This window comes from Physella acuta, unplaced genomic scaffold, assembly GCF_028476545.2.
Source record: "Physella acuta isolate Inbredline_101_S28 unplaced genomic scaffold, ASM2847654v3 ptg000082l, whole genome shotgun sequence".
Taxonomy (NCBI): Eukaryota; Metazoa; Mollusca; class Gastropoda; family Physidae; genus Physella; species Physella acuta.
In genome coordinates, this window is record NW_026731602.1 from 173,396 (window position 1) to 191,274 (window position 17,879).

The 17,879-nt window shown below is 48.6% G+C and overlaps 1 protein-coding gene across 1 annotated transcript; it reads right to left on the bottom strand.

Moving 5' to 3' along the window:
- Nucleotides 1–770: 770 nt before the first annotated feature.
- LOC131957935 (mucin-2-like) lies at nucleotides 771–3,488 on the bottom strand. Its single transcript, XM_059322800.1, has 2 exons — nucleotides 2,431–3,488; nucleotides 771–2,100 (listed from the first exon to the last, which is right to left on the bottom strand). The coding sequence occupies exons 1-2, from the start codon at nucleotides 3,486–3,488 to the stop codon at nucleotides 771–773; spliced, it is 2,388 nt and encodes a 795-aa protein (XP_059178783.1).
- Between the last annotated feature and the right edge of the window lie 14,391 nt (nucleotides 3,489–17,879).

Consider the following 17,879-nt stretch of genomic DNA (forward strand, 5'->3'; position numbering starts at 1 on the left):
TAGGGGTGTGTCCTGTATGTGTGAGTATGTAGGGATGTGTTATGTGCGTCCATTTAGGCGTGTTCTAATCTAATCTGTGTGTCTACAAAGTGCTCATCATCTGCATACTTGTGAGTCTTTAGGGGCGTGTCCTCACCTGTGTGTGAGTCTTTAGGGGCGTGTCCTCACCTCTGTGTGAGTCTTTAGGGGCGTGTCCTCACCTCTGTGTGAGTCTTTAGGGGCGTGTCCTCACCTGTGTAATTACCGTGTCATTTTTATGGCCCCTCTGTTGGGGGGGTCAAGTGGGACTTGTACGGGGGGAGGTAAGGTAGGGGTGGTACGGGCTGTGGGCGCCAGGGGTGATGAAGGACACAAAATATGTCGACTGACGTCATTACCCGTCATTTTGGTTGTAGAGTTTTCATCGTCTCACAAAAACCTGGCCACATTTAGCCATGTTGAACTTTGACCCCGTCATCAGACACGTGAACAGCTGCTCACACATCTCCTCTATGCTCACATTCAATGTGTTTGTCCGCTGTTATTTCACCTTCAGCTGTTGCGTGCTGTCCTCTTGGCTGTTGGGTAAAAAATAAATGGCTGTTATTGCACGGAAAATATTTCATGTTTGGCGTCGTTTCTTAACAGAGGACAGAATAATGTGGGGATTATATTGGACTCTTATTGGTTTCAGTTTGAGATCACCTGGGTCTAAATGGGGTTAACTTGAATGCAGTTTGAGAACACCTCATGTTCCGTCAACAAGACCCCAAATTACGTTGTATTATTGATCACCATCCATTTGATTGTTGGCTGGTGTTGGTTGAGGCAGGGTTGGCTGGTGTTGGTTGAGGCAGGGTTGGCTGGGCTGGCAGGGTTGGCTGGTGCTGGTTGAGGCTGGGTTGGGTGGTGCTGGTTGAGGCATGGTTGGCTGGTGCTGGTTGAGGCTGGGTTGGCTGGTGCTGGTTGAGGTAGGGTTGGCTGGTGCTGGTTGAGGTAGGGTTGGCTGGTGCTGGTTGAGGTAGGGTTGGCTGGTGCTGGTTGAGGCAGGGTTGGCTGGTGCTGGTTGATGCTGGGTTGGCTGGTGCTGGTTGAGGCTGGGTTGGCTGGTGTTGGCAGGGTTGGCTGGTGCTGGTTGAGGCAGGGTTGGCTGGTGCTGGTTGAGGTTGAGGTTGGGTTGGCTGGTGCTGGTTGAGGTAGGGTTGGCTGGTGCTGGTTGAGGCTGGGTTGTCTGGTGGTGGTTGAGGCTGGGTTGGCTGGTGCTGGCAGGGTTGGCTGGTGCTGGTTGAGGCAGGGTTGGCTGGTGCTGGTTGAGGTTGAGGTTGGGTTGGCTGGTGCTGGTTGAGGCTGGGTTGGCTGGTGCTGGTTGAGGTTGAGGTTGGGTTGGCTGGTGCTGGTTGAGGCTGGGTTGGCTGGTGCTGGTTGAGGCTGGGTTGGCTGGTGGTGGTTGAGGCAGGGTTGGCTGGGTTGGTTGAGGCTGGGTTGGCTGGCTTGGCTGGTGGTGGTTGAGGCAGGGTTGGCTGGGTTGGTTGAGGCTGGGTTGGCTGGTTGAGGCTGGGTTGGCTGGTTGAGGCAGGGTTGGCTGGTTCTGGTTGAGGCAGGGTTGGCTGGTTGAGGCAGGGTTGGCTGGTGCTGGTTGAGGCAGGGTTGGCTGGTTGAGGCAGGGTTGGCTGGTGCTGGTTGAGGCAGGGTTGGCTGGGCTGGTTGAGGCTGGGTTGGCTGGGCTGGTTGAGGTTGAGGTTGGGTTGGCTGGGCTGGTTGAGGTTGACGTTGGGTTGGCTGGTGCTGGTTGAGGTTGAGGTTGGGTTGGCTGGTGCTGGTTGAGGCTGGGTTGGCTGGTGCTGGTTGAGGCAAGGTTGGCTGGGCTGGTTAAGGCTGGGTTGGCTGGTGCTGGTTGAGGCAAGGTTGGCTGTGCTGGTTAAGGCAGGGTTGGCTGGTTGAGGCAGGGTTGGCTGGTGCTGGTTGAGGTAGGGTTGGCTGGTTGAGGCAGGGTTGGCTGGTGCTGGTTGAGGCTGGGTTGGCTGGTGCTGATTGAGGCAAGGTTGGCTGGTGCTGGTTGAGGCAGGGTTGGCTGGTGCTGGTTGAGGCAGGGTTGGCTGGTTGAGGCAGGGTTGGCTGGTGCTGGTTGAGGCAGGGTTGGCTGGTTGAGGCAGGGTTGGCTGGTGCTAGTTGAGGCAGGGTTGGCTGGGCTGGTTGAGGCTGGGTTGGCTGGGCTGGTTGAGGTTGAGGTTGGGTTGGCTGGTGCTGGTTGAGGTTGAGGTTGGGTTGGCTGGTGCTGGTCGAGGCTGGGTTGGCTGGGCTGGTTGAGGTTGAGGTTGGGTTGGCTGGGCTGGTTGAGGTTGACGTTGGGTTGGCTGGTGCTGGTTGAGGTTGAGGTTGGGTTGGCTGGTGCTGGTTGAGGCTGGGTTGGCTGGTGCTGGTTGAGGCAAGGTTGGCTGGGCTGGTTAAGGCAGGGTTGGCTGGTTGAGGCTGGGTTGGCTGGTGCTGGTTGAGGCAGGGTTGGCTGGTGCTGGTTGAGGCAGGGTTGGCTGGTGCTGGTTGAGGCAGGGTTGGCTGGTGGTGGTTGAGGCTGGGTTGGCTGGTGGTGGTTGAGGCTGGGTTGGCTGGTGCTGGTTGAGGTAGGGTTGGCTGGTGCTGGTTGAGGCTGGCTTGGCTGGTGGTGGTTGAGGCTGGGTTGGCTGGTGGTGGTTGAGGCTGGGTTGGCTGGTGCTGGTTGAGGCAGGGTTGGCTGGTGCTGGTTGAGGCAGGGTTGGCTGGTGCTGGTTGAGGCTGGGTTGGCTGGTGCTGATTGAGGCAAGGTTGGCTGGTTGAGGCTGGGTTGGCTGGTGCTGGTTGAGGTAGGGTTGGCTGGTGCTGGTTGAGGCAGGGTTGGCTGGTGCTGGTTGAGGCAGGGTTGGCTGGTGGTGGTTGAGGCTGGGTTGGCTGGTGCTGGTTGAGGTAGGGTTGGCTGGTGCTGGTTGAGGCTGGCTTGGCTGGTGGTGGTTGAGGCTGGGTTGGCTGGTGGTGGTTGAGGCTGGGTTGGCTGGTGCTGGTTGAGGCAGGGTTGGCTGGTGCTGGTTGAGGCAGGGTTGGCTGGTGCTGGTTGAGGCAGGGTTGGCTGGTTGGGGCAGGGTTGGCTGGTTGGGGCAGGGTTGGCTGGTTGGGGCAGGGTTGGCTGGTTGGGGCAGGGTTGGCTGGTTGGGGCAGGGTTGGCTGGTGCTGGTTGAGGCAGGGTTGGCTGGTGCTGGTTGAGGCAGGGTTTGCTGGTGCTTGTTGAGGTAGGGTTGGCTGGTGCTGGTTGAGGCTGGGTTGGCTGGTTGAGGCAGGGTTGGCTTGACTGGTTGAGGTAGGGTTGGCTGGTGCTGGTTGAGGCAGGGTTGGCTGGTGCTGGTTGAGGCTGGGTTGGCTGGGTTGGTTGAGGCAGGGTTGGCTGGTCTGGCAGGGTTGGCTGGTGCTGTTGAGGCAGGGTTGGCTGGTGCTGTTGAGGCAGGGTTGGCTGGGCTGGTTGAGGCAGGGTTGGCTGGTGACATGGTTAGCTCGGCGCTCTAGGTTTGGCTCCGCGCTGGTAATGAGATAGATGAGGTATAGATGAGACGGCGATGAGTTAGAAGATTAAAGAGATGGGAGTGAGATAAGATGAGATCTATTGTACAGGAAATATTTGCCTCATCTAAAGTTCTGGGGGTAAAAAACGTGATCAATGGAGTCGACTCGACAAGGAATTTGTCTTTGTGTGGAGCAATTTGGTGCCTGTCTGTTGAGCTAATCACATCCCAACATAAGGCGGGAGTGATCTCCCCTAAACTTTCTCGAATATACTGATATTAGACTACAAGGAGAGGGAACTCGAGATATAGACATGATTTTTAATCAATTTTTAATTACTTAAAACTTTTTAAAAAAAATAGAATAGAATCTCGTAGGAAAAAAAATTGCGCACCAAGTGAACTGCAAACAATAAGAGATGTGCATTTTTTGAGAAATAGAAAATAGCGTAAAGTACTACTTCCGGTCAACGGAAACTGCTCAAAATTTAATAGAAGGTAGAGAATTAGATCTTTTACTTACATGTGAAATTTCATTTATCTATCTGAAATAGTACTCAAGCTATAGGCTTTTGAAAAATTGAAAGTAGAATAAGTTCCACTTCCGGTTATATGAAATCGCTGAAAAGTTGATACAGAACTAAACATTTAATATAATACTTATATATGAAATTTCATTAACCTAGCAGTAACGGTAACAAGTTATCGTGTTCACAGACACACACACACACACACGTACACACAAACAGACATACGGACTAAACTGCAAAACTATGTTTTTACGACTCAGGGTGGTGTAAAACGTCCAGATTTGTGAAAATCTCGATTTTGCACGATTACAATACTTCCTCTACAGGCCTACTGGGATAAAGTGACAAAACGGGTGACAAACTTGACTGGGACTTTTATTTCTGCTGGTGTAGGTTCGGTTCCTTGTTGGAAAAGGTCAAATATTTTCAAAAATCGTTTTGAAAAGACGATCATCCTGTACTAGACTGCAAGCGATAGACTGACGGTGATAGAATTGAATTGGTAAAACCAAGATTGAGATTTAAAACCACGCTCAAGTGTAAATTTACGTTTAATACCGAATTAAGCTAATTAACCAATTTAGTTTTTCTAAGACGCCAGCAAAATAAGCAATATACATCAACATTTTTTTCTCCAATCTGGTTTAAAACAGTTCGTCGCCTTCTAATTTAGCCTACACATACACACACACACATGGCTTTAGCACACATACACACATACGTTTAGTGCACACACAGACTGACATTTAACACATACACACACATACATTTAGACCACTAGCAGACTTAAGCAATACTCTACATTAATTGATTTTCGTCAATTAAATAAGAAATAGAAAAACTGGTTTAAAAACATGTGATTTTCTTTAAATTGTGAAACAATGATCAACCTGTCGTTACCAGACAAACGTATTGGCCTATTTACGGAAAAACTCGGGATTTGGTCTCTAAAACGTTTGAACAACTTTAAAAATAGGACTATTGTAGGCATATTGAAAGAATTATTTTGAAGTACATAATTAGTAAGATTTGTGTTTGTCTTGAGTGTTTTAGCGGAACTTGAGTTTGTTATCAAAAGTTGGCAAAGAATGGAGTGCCGTGAAGTCAGGGGAGGCAATGCGCTTTTTGACACGGCCAATCAAAGTCTGGGATGTGAATAGAGATGGGGCGTGTATGCGGCGACATACGCGTGGTTACCCCAGGTGAATGCTTTCTGCTGCAAGTATGAAGTCATCAGAGTTAATGCGGTGGGAAGGTTCCGATACAACTCCGGCACGGAGATAGCGTACGTTCTGTTGACGGGGACGCCGTGGGTTTGTCGTGCACTCAAGTTGTCATAATGAGCAATTAAATGGGCGTGGTCAGGGATTGTGACGTTGTTTTCTTTACATTCAGTGGGGGGGGGGGGGAGTCGTTCGCTGGACTGGGGATAATAAAAATATTGTTTGAGAACTTGAAAGGAGTTTAACTAAAGGTTTAACTTCAGATAAAGGTTTAACTTCAGCTAAAGGTTTAACTTCAGCTAAAGGTTTAACTTCAGCTTAAGGAAATTTTTTTACGTTCTCAAGTCTCTGACGAGTTAGGAAGTCAAATGCGCATGCGCATGAAAAGAACAGATCTTACAACGCAACCTGCAACATTTTGCTATCAATTTACTTATTCCTCGATCTTAGTTGCAAAAATTGAAGGGAAGTTTTTCCATCACAGTGAATCACATTACGTGTCGACATACTATGCACCATATTGCCCGTTGACTCCGACTTCAGTCTACTTTTCTTTCTGGGTTTGCTTGCATAGCATTTGTCCAACCAACAACAAACTACAAGGCAGCAGTTGTTTGATTTTGTAGTTGTCTCCCCTAGATTGGTTTGCTGTCCCTAGCCTACGAAGCTCTTCTGCCCGGGGGTTCGGACTCGGGACTTTGGCTCAGACGACCAAACACCACAAGACGGCGGCCATCTTTGCTGAGGTGTGAAGGGGTCAGCAAAACTAAAAATAGCGGACAGCACGGCGGCCACTTGACTCTACACACGACACTCCACAAAGATCGTCTGCAACACAACTCTCCTCCCCACCGGATGTGGTGTGAAGAAAAATATTTTCGCGCGCAACTTTTGACAGCCCCCAATTAAAGGCTTGAATCCGCCTATAGACTCACTCTTCTCACCAGCCCATTCACCCCCACCCCCTCCTGTCTAACTACCTCGCCTCCTATTTGTTGAGAACATCACGTGATCAGAGCTACAAATAAAAAACGTGTCGTATATGCCCAATCAGACATGACACTTGGCAATTTTCTGTAATTACCAGTCACCAGTCAAGTCCAGGAAATTTTTGAGGAGCGAGAAAAAAAAAATACCAGCGTGTTATTCGCAATGAAATAGATAATGTTATATCTGCCTGTGGTGTGTGTGTGTGGGGGGTGTGGGGGGAAACACAACGGGCGCAGGATTAGGGCAGCGATTGGATTACACGAGGAGTGATGGGCCTTGTCTGCTGCTTGCGGTGACGAGGGGATAGAGTTTCACATCCAAGAAATGTGGATTTATTCAATTTATGAACTAGTTGTTTTTTTATAAACCAGAAATGTCATGTTGTGCATTATCTTGTACTGTACGTGCCCATACAGCACAGTGTACTCGATAATTCTCAGCAGCTACCGTACTGGGGTGGTCGTCAGACAATGACACCACCCCCCCCCACCCCCGCTTCCTGCAGCGGTAGTTGTTTAATCCCCAGTCTTAACCTGTTCCGTGCCTTGTTGCAGAAGATAAATGACCGGTTATTTGACCGGTTCGGTACGGCTAGTTGGGGGTCGGGCTGGGGGGAAGGGGTGGGCTGTAGCTAATAAACTTTGGCACACCTGTCCTCGCTACACCTGTAAATGTAAGAGGTAGCCATGTAGCCACTACTGTAAGCTCCCCCCCCCCCCCCCCCCCCGAAAAAATAGTCTTAAATATCAACATGTCTGAATCATAGTATTAAACATGAGAAGTGTCCGGAAATTTTACTGTTAGTTTAATTTGGTTTTCTAGAACTTGCGAACAAGAATCCAGCTGACATTTAGTCAACATTTTTAAAATTATAATTATATTTTTGGTGTCTCCCCGCTTGTATTTGTTGGGCAAATATCACCAGCAGTTATCCAGATAATACGACTATAGCTAAATACTAAACTAAATACCCATTTAATTAGCATGTGACATCGCTTCCTTGAAAAACTGTGACTTTCCTGTGACGTTTTGTGTGACTTATGTGACATATCTCCGCCCAGCAGAAGGCCTAGTTGGCGAGAATCTGATATCCCACAATCCTTGCGTTTCATACCTCCCGCCGATCCAATGATACAACCCGTTGATTCACGCTGAATGTTGACGTTCCGTTGTTAAATTTTCAGATCATTTGGTCTGTGACTTAAACACCTACCGCTGCTGAAATTAAATCCAATCCTTCATTTTAAAACATCTAAAGTTACCAGAAACAATGCATTTTACCAGGCATTCAGTTGGGAAATGCAAAACATTTTCCGCAGAGAAGCGAGATCATAAATTAGGAGATATTTGAGGCGAAAGATGGCGCACTTTGACGGTTGGGACAATTGGTTTGTAAACAGTCTCTTTTCGTCTTTGTGACGCTGCGTCGACAAGTCTGACGCCGCGTCTAACACAGGCTAGAATGTTGCAATCATCTACACAGCATGGGAGTTTTAGATAGGACGGCGAAGATCCTAAATTATCGCGGGTCTAACTTGCTCCACCCTCCCCACTACAAACCTACACAACCTAGCCCAACCTACCCAACCCCCCACTACCAACTTACACAACCTAGCCCAACCTACCCAACCCCCCACTACCAACCTACACAACCTAGCCCAACCTGCCCACCAATACCAACCTATACCAGCAGATATAAGCAGATACACCCATCTGGTCCAACCTGCCCCCCCACTACCAACCTACACAAACTGCCCCCCCCCCCACTGCCAACCTACACCAGCAGATATAAGCTGAGACCAAGATACTGTTACATTAAGTTACATTGTTGACAAGAGCTTAAACCCCGGCAGCTTTAACAAATTTACGACTTTGTAGCGCATTTAACCTCATCCACCATCCGCTATCCACCCGACCATCAACACAAATCCACCCTCACGCCATTCGTCCACCAACCCCTCGCCCACCTCCCAACATCCACCCACACACTATCCCCCACCTTCCACATCCCAACCATCACTACTCTCCACACACCAACCACCAACCGCCTCCCACCTCCCACCCATATCACGACAGCTTTACACGCCCAGCAACATACAACACTGTAGGGGTGGCAAATTTAATCCGGGATGATTCGCCTTAAGATGGCCCTATTACTTGCCTCTCACCTATGTCTGTAGGGGCCACTTACTTCAACCCAGCATCCGAGGGCCACTTGAAATATGAAAGGCCAAGTTTAGGCCACAATGAAATATGAAAGGCCAAGTTTAGAGACTCGCCCCCCCCCCCCCCCACGTGACGACTGTGTTGCCAAAAACCCGCTGATCCCGGGGGACGGGGAATAGTTTACGTGCTAACACCAGAAAGGGCGACAACAAAGTCCTGTGTGATTATGACAGGGGCACTATATCACGGAGTTTGTTCCCTTACCTAGGTAGTGCGTATAACCTCCCCTGACTAAAGAAAACCGTAGAACTATTTAAAAAGAATGGAACCACCGTGGTGTAAGACAGACGCAGGGACGGGCGGGGAAAGCTGTGTGGTAAGTCGTCTCCGACAGCGCCTGTTTTTGGAGGTAATTTATTTCTTAACTCGCGTGTCTTGAGAAAACGGCTCCACGCTGGGCCACAAGACCCGTGGCTCAAACAGACGGGGCCACAAGACCCGTGGCTCAAACAGACGGAGCCACGCGGAGCCACAAGACCCGTGGCTCAAACAGACGGAGCCACAAGACCCGCGGCTCAAACAGACGGAGCCACGCGGAGCCACAAGACCCGTGGCTCAAACAGACGGAGCCACAAGACCCGTGGCTCAAACAGACGGGGCCACAAGACCCGTGGCTCAAACAGACGGGGCCACAAGACCCGTGGCTCAAACAGACGGAGCCACAAGACCCGTGGCTCTAACAGACGGGGCCACAAGACCCGTGGCTCAAACAGACGGGGCCACGCGGAGCCACAAGACCCGTGGCTCAAACAGACGGGGCCACGCGGGGCCACAAGACCCGTGGCTCAAACAGACGGGGCCACGCGGGGCCACAAGACCCGCGGCTCAAACAGACGGGGCCACGCGGGGCCACAAGACCCGCGGCTCAAACAGACGGAGCCACGCGGGGTCACAAGACCCGTGGCTCAAACAGACGGGGCCACAAGACCCGTGGCTCAAACAGACGGAGCCACAAGACCCGCGGCTCAAACAGACGGAGCCACAAGACCCGTGGCTCAAACAGACGGGGCCACGCGGGGCCACAAGACCCGTGGCTCAAACAGACAGGGCCACAAGACCCGCGGCTCAAACAGACGGGGCCGCGAGAGAAATTCAATGAAAACATTCTCTAATCAAAGCGGAATTTGTTCACCTCAACCAGCGCTAGAAAAAAAAAATTGCGAATTGTGTAAAAAGTAACTTAGAAAACAAAAGACATGAGTTAAACTCTCATCAATAAAACTTTGTGATGTCATTTAGGACTGGTATGTTTGGTAGACATTGTGTTGGTGCCCAAAGTTGGCGTCACACTGTTGGTAGCCAGAGTCGGCGTCACTCTATTGGTAGCTAGAGTCGGCGTCACACTGTTGATCACTAGTCAGCAATTATTTTATAAGCCTACACTTTTCCAGTTTATGTGTGGGTGTGTGTGGGTGGTGCTGCTTCAATATATCCGTGTATCTGTGGATTAGACGCCAAATGTATCGTTAGATTATCAAAATATTATGTGATGACCCAAATGGGCTTAATATGTTAGGAAATAAAGTATACGATTTTAAAATATGGTCCTTCGTTAGGGTAGACAACCCAACACCAAAATCTGTTCATTTGTTACATTGTGAAAGCCCTAGGTGCTAATCAGCTAAAATGTGGACTGAAACACGAATAATTCAGACACCATATCATGCTACAACAATCCACCACTGAAATGTTTAAACTTTCAATGTTTTAGTAAATAAACGAAATATTGCAGAAACGTTTGAAATCAAAAAGTGCTGTTTCAAATCTCGATAAGCTTCCATTTTAAATCGTTTGTTTTTTTTAAATAGTCTGGCAAAGATTCGGTATTCAAATGTAAATAAATCATTTCTCCTTCAACTGATTTCATCTGAGTATCGTCTAGTTTGAAGTTTGACGTCTGAAGAGTTTTGGAGAGGTAGGGGTTGGGTTTCTATAGCACTAGACGCTGTTGTCACAATTTAGTTTTAACAATCGGAAGTTGTTTTTTAGGATTATCTTGGTACTTGTGGGTACCAGACAAGAGCCGGTGACGTCATAGCTTTTGTCTTCTGTGAGCAGGGTGGGTGGTCAGAAACACACAGAGGAACATATTGAGGAACATATAGAGGAACATATAGACGAACATTTAGAGGAAAATATACAGGAACATATAGAGGAAAATATACAGGAACATATAGAGGAACATATAGAGGAACATATAGAGGAACATATAGAGGAACATATAGAGGAACATATAGAAGAACATATAGATGAACAAATAGAAGAGCATTTAAAGGAACATATAGAGGAACATATAGAGGAACAAATAGAGGAACATATAGACGAACATATAGACGAACATACATATAGAGGTACATAAAGAGAAACATATAGAGGAACATATAGAGGAACACACATGAACAGAGGAACAAACAGATTATAGGACCAGTGTATTGTGGGCTTATATAAAGGTAAAAACAACTATTTTCCTATTTACTCTTTGATTCAAATGTTTTTTTTTATTAAACTAAAAAAATCTAGTAACGATTTTCTATGTGGGTATAAAAATAAACAAAATGTCTTAGCTGTATCTAATGATCTTTGATCTCAATAAAGTATCTGTAGAGACAAATCCGTCTGGTATGTGTGTGTGTTTTGTGTTTTTGTGTGTTTGTGTGTGTGTGTGTGTTTGTATAGGATATTATTTATCAATAAATGCTCTCATTAAAAGCAAAAAGAAAAGAAAACAGTTTTATATCTAGGTTTAGAAATCAATTTTTCTGTTAAAATTAATATAGCAACCATTTATACAATAATTTCTTAAAACGTGACATATAAAGCAACAATATTATAATAGCAGTCTATTGTACGTTTCAAAAATTATTTCTTTTGTTATTGATATAATTAACTTTTTGTCTAATTATTTTCTCTATAGCTTCCCGAATTTCCCCGAAGCCAAATTTTTCCGTTAGCCATATTTTATTTCCATGATATTTCAACTTGCTTCCATTGAATTGTGCAAACACAAAAGGTAACTCAGTTAATTATTAATGCCGGCATCCTCGGAGTTGTCCCCCTTATCCCTGCAAGGAAAACATTTGCCCTGTGTTGGGGAGATAATAAACCAAGCTCTCCCCGATTGATTACACCCAGGTAATACAATCAAACAAATACCTTTCGGCATGACGGAAAATGAAAAATGAAGCAATCCAAAAAAAAAACAACTCGCTTTTGTGTCTGAGGGAAATTGGACTTTGTACTTGCCTCAGGTAGGGGTTTGTGTCGTTATGGTAGCCATATTTTAAACAACAAGCCAGCATTCGTTTCTTGTAGGAAGTGGAAGCGTCCAATATTTTGGTTAGGGCAGGTCAGACCGGCGATGGAGCATGAAATAACCTGGTTTTGTCTCGTGGAATCTCTGGGAGAATGGCATGCTTGGTTCTGCTTGTCTATTGGGAGAATGGCATGCTTGGTTCTGCTTGTCTATTGGGAGAATGGCATGCTTGGTTCTGCTTGTCTCGAATTTTTTATACTAATTTCTTCCTAAAACGTGTCTACCATCAATACGTCCATCTTACAACAGTTACGGTAATGTTCCGGCTAAAAAAGGTGAGTTGGGGTGAGGGTGAGACCCAGGTACAGAGAGATCAATCTTTGGTTAATGATGGCAATACGGTGATCTATCCTTGCCTAATGATTACATTACACAGACATCAATCCTTGCTTATTAATGACAGCTAATTTTTGCCACAGGTACTTGAAGATTATTGTCTTGATGACGGATGTTTTGTTGACGGCATGCAGAGTTCTAAGATTGTACACTTTCTTGTAGAGCATTGGCTGCCTCTTGATGCCTCTAAAATTCATGTTGTAACAACTTAGCTCCATATGTCGCTACTGTTCCAGTCTTAATGTTGCGAGCTCTAGGATTAATGTTGTAACTTTTAGCCCCGATTTCTTTAATGTTACTTAATGTTGCTCTCTAGGTCCCTATTTCATTACTGCCCTCATCGTGTGCGCATGTCTGACGTAACTCTCTCCAGCCAGGCCGGAACTGACCGTGTGCGCATGTCTGACAAGTGTAATTTTCTCACAGTTTACATGAACCGGAAGTACGTATCAAAATTTTTTTGCCCAGACATTGCAAGCAGACGTCACTCAAAACTCGAAAGTTAACAAAAAAGTGAACAAAGAGATGTGCAACTTGAGACGAGTTTTTGTTCATGTCTCGACTTGAACTGGAGCAGACGATTTGCCAGAAGATCTTATCGTCCATCTTCTGCAGCTTTAGCCTAATGGCGGGAAAATAATTATTGGAGCAGGAGGGAGTTGTCAGCTTTCTAAAGCTCAAATTTCAATGAAAGTTGGGCCCGTAGCCTCGATAAGCTGATCAATTGCTGGATCAGAAAATTAATTACAGCGCAGTTTTTGGTGAACGTTCCCAGAATTATGTCATTTAAACTGGACATATTAATCTTACACCAGTAGTGTCATAATCGAAGCCCCCTTCACCCACCCCCCCCTCAGTCTAAATGTTTTTTTTTTAAATACGAAAATAATCTGACACTCCCAATATACCATGACAGCTTTATGTGTCATGTCGTGGACCGGATGTCACGTGTCATCTTTCAACTTCCGGCCTGGCTACAATTGTTTTATGAAAGGCACTAAATGTCACAGTTCATGTTGCTCACTTTGTCATTTCCTTTGAGTTGAATGCTGTGCTTTTAGGTGCAATAGAAATCAGCAAAAATGTGGTGACTGTATAGAATTCAGCTAAGATCGGTAGACATAAATAAAAACCAGTAAAGATCTTCAGACTTAATAGAAATCAAAGATCTTTAGATTCAATGGAAATTAGCAAAGATATAAATGTGTCTTGAATTGTGCTGGACACGCAAAATGTCATGTAATTCAGTAATGTCATGTCATGTAATTCAGTAATGTCATGTCATGTAATTAAGTAATGTCATGTCATGTAATTAAGTAATGTAATGTCAAATGTTTGTCAAATTACCGAGGCAAGGTTTGCCATCAAACATCAATCGTGTAAATACCAACATCGCGTATGATAAGCTGAAATGGGCCATCGTTGAAGACAAATTACATGAAACAAATACCTCAGAAAGTTATGTAAACTTTCAACTGCGCATGCGTTGTTTGTTATTCCGTCTGCTCCTACAGTCTCTAGATGGGAACCAATCTGGGCGGGGGAGGGGCTGGGGGGGGGGGTCAGGTCAGGACGAGGGTAATGAAAAGTTTGGCCGTAAACCTCCAGTCGCCTGCAAGTTCAGGAATGGCGGGAGATGGGAGACGGATAGGAGAGGTCAACCAGTGCACTTGGTTGTATATCCATTATGATGGCGTGTTTGATGGTAACAGCCGGAGCAGACGATCAAATGAGTCTAGAGTCACGGAACCTACACACTTGAATATATATATATATATATATATATATATATATATATATATATATATATATATATATATATATATATATATATATATATATATATATATATATATATATATATATATATATATGTGTATATATTAGTGTGTGTTTGTGAGAAGTGTGCATCCATGTATGTATGTCTGTAGGTAAGTGGACATTCTATGTTTCCTTTATCAAAAAAGAACGACAAAGACTTCTTTGAATGAAAGTTTCTGTTTCCGATACTATTTCCAAAACCCTAACTAATCGCTAGCCTTTGTCTCCCTCTCAACTTAATTAATTAATAGACTGATTATAACTACTAAAAAATGAACCAGCGTCCAATTAACGTCAGGTGATTAACACCAACTAAATTAATCAGCTGATGAAATGCTGGTTGAATGACATAACATTGCCTTGATTGATGGAGAAAACAGTATTTCTTACCCCGATAAATATGGGGGGGGGGGGGGGAATCTAATTTCCCTGTCTGTCCGGACATTTCTATCAATCCTGGGGTTGAGGCTATCTTTTCTTGACCAGGTCAGGGTGACACTTGTCCAGGCTGCAAGTGGTCAATGATGGGTGACGTAACCAGGGCACCATGCCCCCAGACCTGTATCTTGTGAGCAACAGTTTGACCCTGTGGGCCGCAAGAAATTAGAAAGATGAGCAAACAATCCAACATCATCCAAGTCACCTGATCTAGGTTGGACAACATTTTGATAACTTTAGATTATTGCAAAACTCAACTCAACCAGTCTTGATAGAAAAATCGTAAGCAACGAATGTTGATAAACAAAGTGGTGTCATTCTGCTTTATTTTTAAATTAGTAAAGTATTTTTATGTTAATGTACATTAAGTGTTGTACATTTAATCTACCTAAATTAAGAAAATTGAAGTAGAGTGGGGTTTTTAAAAAAAACTGTGACTGTGATGCCGGTTTCCGTAGTTCCGGTCAACTGACTGAACCTGCAAGTGGTACCTGGCGTAATGGTATGAACCTACTGAAATACCTGGAGTTTACCTGTAGCGTGACTGAGGTACCTGCTGATGGGACTGGGCGGATGTTAGCCAGGTGAGGAGATCACCTGTCATCTCCTCCTCTCACCTGCTGGTACCAGGCTGTAGGTCAGCAGGGGTGGGGGGGACGGGACGGGCAGTGCTGGCCCCAGGCTGTAGGTCAGCAGGGGTGGGGGGGACGGGACGGGCAGTGCTGGCCCCAGGCTGTAGGTCAGCAGGGGTGGGGGGGACGGGACGGGCAGTGCTGGCCCCAGGCTTTAGGTCAGTAGGGGGGGGGGGGACGGGACGGGCAGTGCTGGCCCCAGGCTGTAGGTCAGCAGGGGTGGGGGGGACGGGACGGGCAGTGCTGGCCCCAGGCTTTAGGTCAGTAGGGGGGGGGGACGGGCAGTGCTGGCCCCAGGCTGTAGGTCAGCAGGGGTGGGGGGGACGGGACGGGCAGTGCTGGCCCCAGGCTTTAGGTCAGTAGGGGGGGACGGGCAGTGCTGGCCCCAGGCTGTAGGTCAGCAGGGGTGGGGGGGACGGGACGGGCAGTGCTGGCCCCAGGCTTTAGGTCAGTAGGGGGGGGGACGGGACGGGCAGTGCTGGCCCCAGGCTGTAGGTCAGCAGGGGTGGGGGGGGGGGACGGGACGGGCAGTGCTGGCCCCAGGCTTTAGGTCAGCAGGGGTGGGGGGGACGGGACGGGCAGTGCTGGCCCCAGGCTGTAGGTCAGCAGGGGTGGGGGGGACGGGACGGGCAGTGCTGGCCCCAGGCTGTAGGTCAGTAGGGGGGGGGGACGGGCAGTGCTGGCCCCAGGCTGTAGGTCAGTAGGGGGGGGGGGGGACGGGACGGGCAGTGCTGGCCCCAGGCTTTAGGTCAGTAGGGGGGGGGGGGACGGGCAGTGCTGGCCCCAGGCTGTAGGTCAGTAGGGGGGGGGGACGGGCAGTGCTGGCCCCAGGCTGTAGGTCAGTAGGGGGGGGGACGGGCAGTGCTGGCCCCAGGCTGTAGGTCAGTAGGGGGGGGGGGACGGGCAGTGCTGGCCCCAGACTGTAGGTCAGTAGGGGGGGACGGGCAGTGCTGGCCCCAGGCTGTAGGTCAGTAGGGGGGGGGACGGGCAGTGCTGGCCCCAGGCTGTAGGTCAGTAGGGGGGGGACGGGCAGTGCTGGCCCCAGGCTGTAGGTCAGTAGGGGGGGGGACGGGCAGTGCTGGCCCCAGGCTGTAGGTCAGTAGGGGGGGGGACGGGCAGTGCTGGCCCCAGGCTGTAGGTCAGTAGGGGGGGGGGGACGGGCAGTGCTGGCCCCAGGCTGTAGGTCAGTAGGGGGGGGGGGGGGGGACGGGCAGTGCTGGCCCCAGGCTGTAGGTCAGTAGGGGGGGGGGGGGCAGTGCTGGCCCCAGGCTGTAGGTCAGTAGGGGGGGGGCAGTGCTGGCCCCAGGCTGTAGGTCAGTAGGGGGGGGGACGGGCAGTGCTGGCCCCAGGCTGTAGGTCAGTAGGGGGGGGGACGGGCAGTGCTGGCCCCAGGCTGTAGGTCAGTAGGGGGGGGGACGGGCAGTGCTGGCCCCAGGCTGTAGGTCAGTAGGGGGGGGGGGGGACGGGCAGTGCTGGCCCCAGGCTGTAGGTCAGTAGGGGGGGGGGACGGGCAGTGCTGGCCCCAGGCTGTAGGTCAGTAGGGGGGGGGGACGGGCAGTGCTGGCCCCAGGCTGTAGGTCAGTAGGGGGGGGGGAACGGGCAGTGCTGGCCCCAGGCTGTAGGTCAGTAGGGGGGGGGGGGGACGGGCAGTGCTGGCCCCAGGCTGTAGGTCAGTAGGGGGGGGGGGACGGGCAGTGCTGGCCCCAGGCTGTAGGTCAGTAGGGGGGGGGGACGGGCAGTGCTGGCCCCAGGCTGTAGGTCAGTAGGGGGGGGGGGACGGGCAGTGCTGGCCCCAGGCTGTAGGTCAGTAGGGGGGGGGGACATGGTCAGTGCTGGCACCAAGCTGTAGTATTTACCTTACCCGTAGTCTCAGCCCCTCTTTCCTGTGATATCTGGCCGTCTATCCTGTGATATCTGACCGTCTATCCTGTGATATCTGGCCGTCTATCCTGTGATATCTGGCCGTCTATCCTGTGATATCTGGCCGTCTATCCTGTGATATCTGGCCGTCTATCCTGTGATATCTGACCGTCTATCCTGTGATATCTGGCCGTCTATCCTGTGATATCTGGCCGTCTATACTGTGATATCTGGCCGTCTATCCTGTGATATCTGGCCGTCTATACTGTGATATCTGGCCGTCTATCCTGTGATATCTGGCCGTCTATCCTGTGATATCTGGCCGTCTATCCTGTGATATCTGGCCGTCTATCCTGTGATATCTGGCCGTCTATCCTGTGATATCTGGCCGTCTATCCTGTGATATCTGGCCGTCTATCCTGTGATATCTGGCCGTCTATCCTGTGATATCTGGCCGTCTATCCTGTGGTATTAAACCCGTCCAGCCCCGCGAGCCACTAAGTGGTACTCACCCACACCACACAACTCGTCCTTTCATCAAGCCCGTCTGACCGTCCATACTATCCCATCTGATACTCACACCATCCTTTCATCAAGCCCGTCCAGTCCCGCTTAAAGCTCCACTTTTACATACATCGCCCCACGTGATAAGCACGTGACATCCGCCGACAGTAAACATCAACAAATAGTCACATGACCATGTTCAGCCGTCCAAATGGAGGAGAAACCTCTCGAGTTAGCTGATTGGTCAGATCTGTAACAGGTTATGGTCATATATATATATATATATATATATATATATATGCATATATATATATATATATATATATATATATATATATATATATATATATATATATTTAGCGTAACGACACTTCCAAAAACAAACCATTCCACCCACACGCATACCGGAACAAACCATACGTCATGGCCCACTTGTAACAAAAAATATTCACACAACCCCACACTAACTCACACCCCCCTCACACAAACCCCACACTTACCCC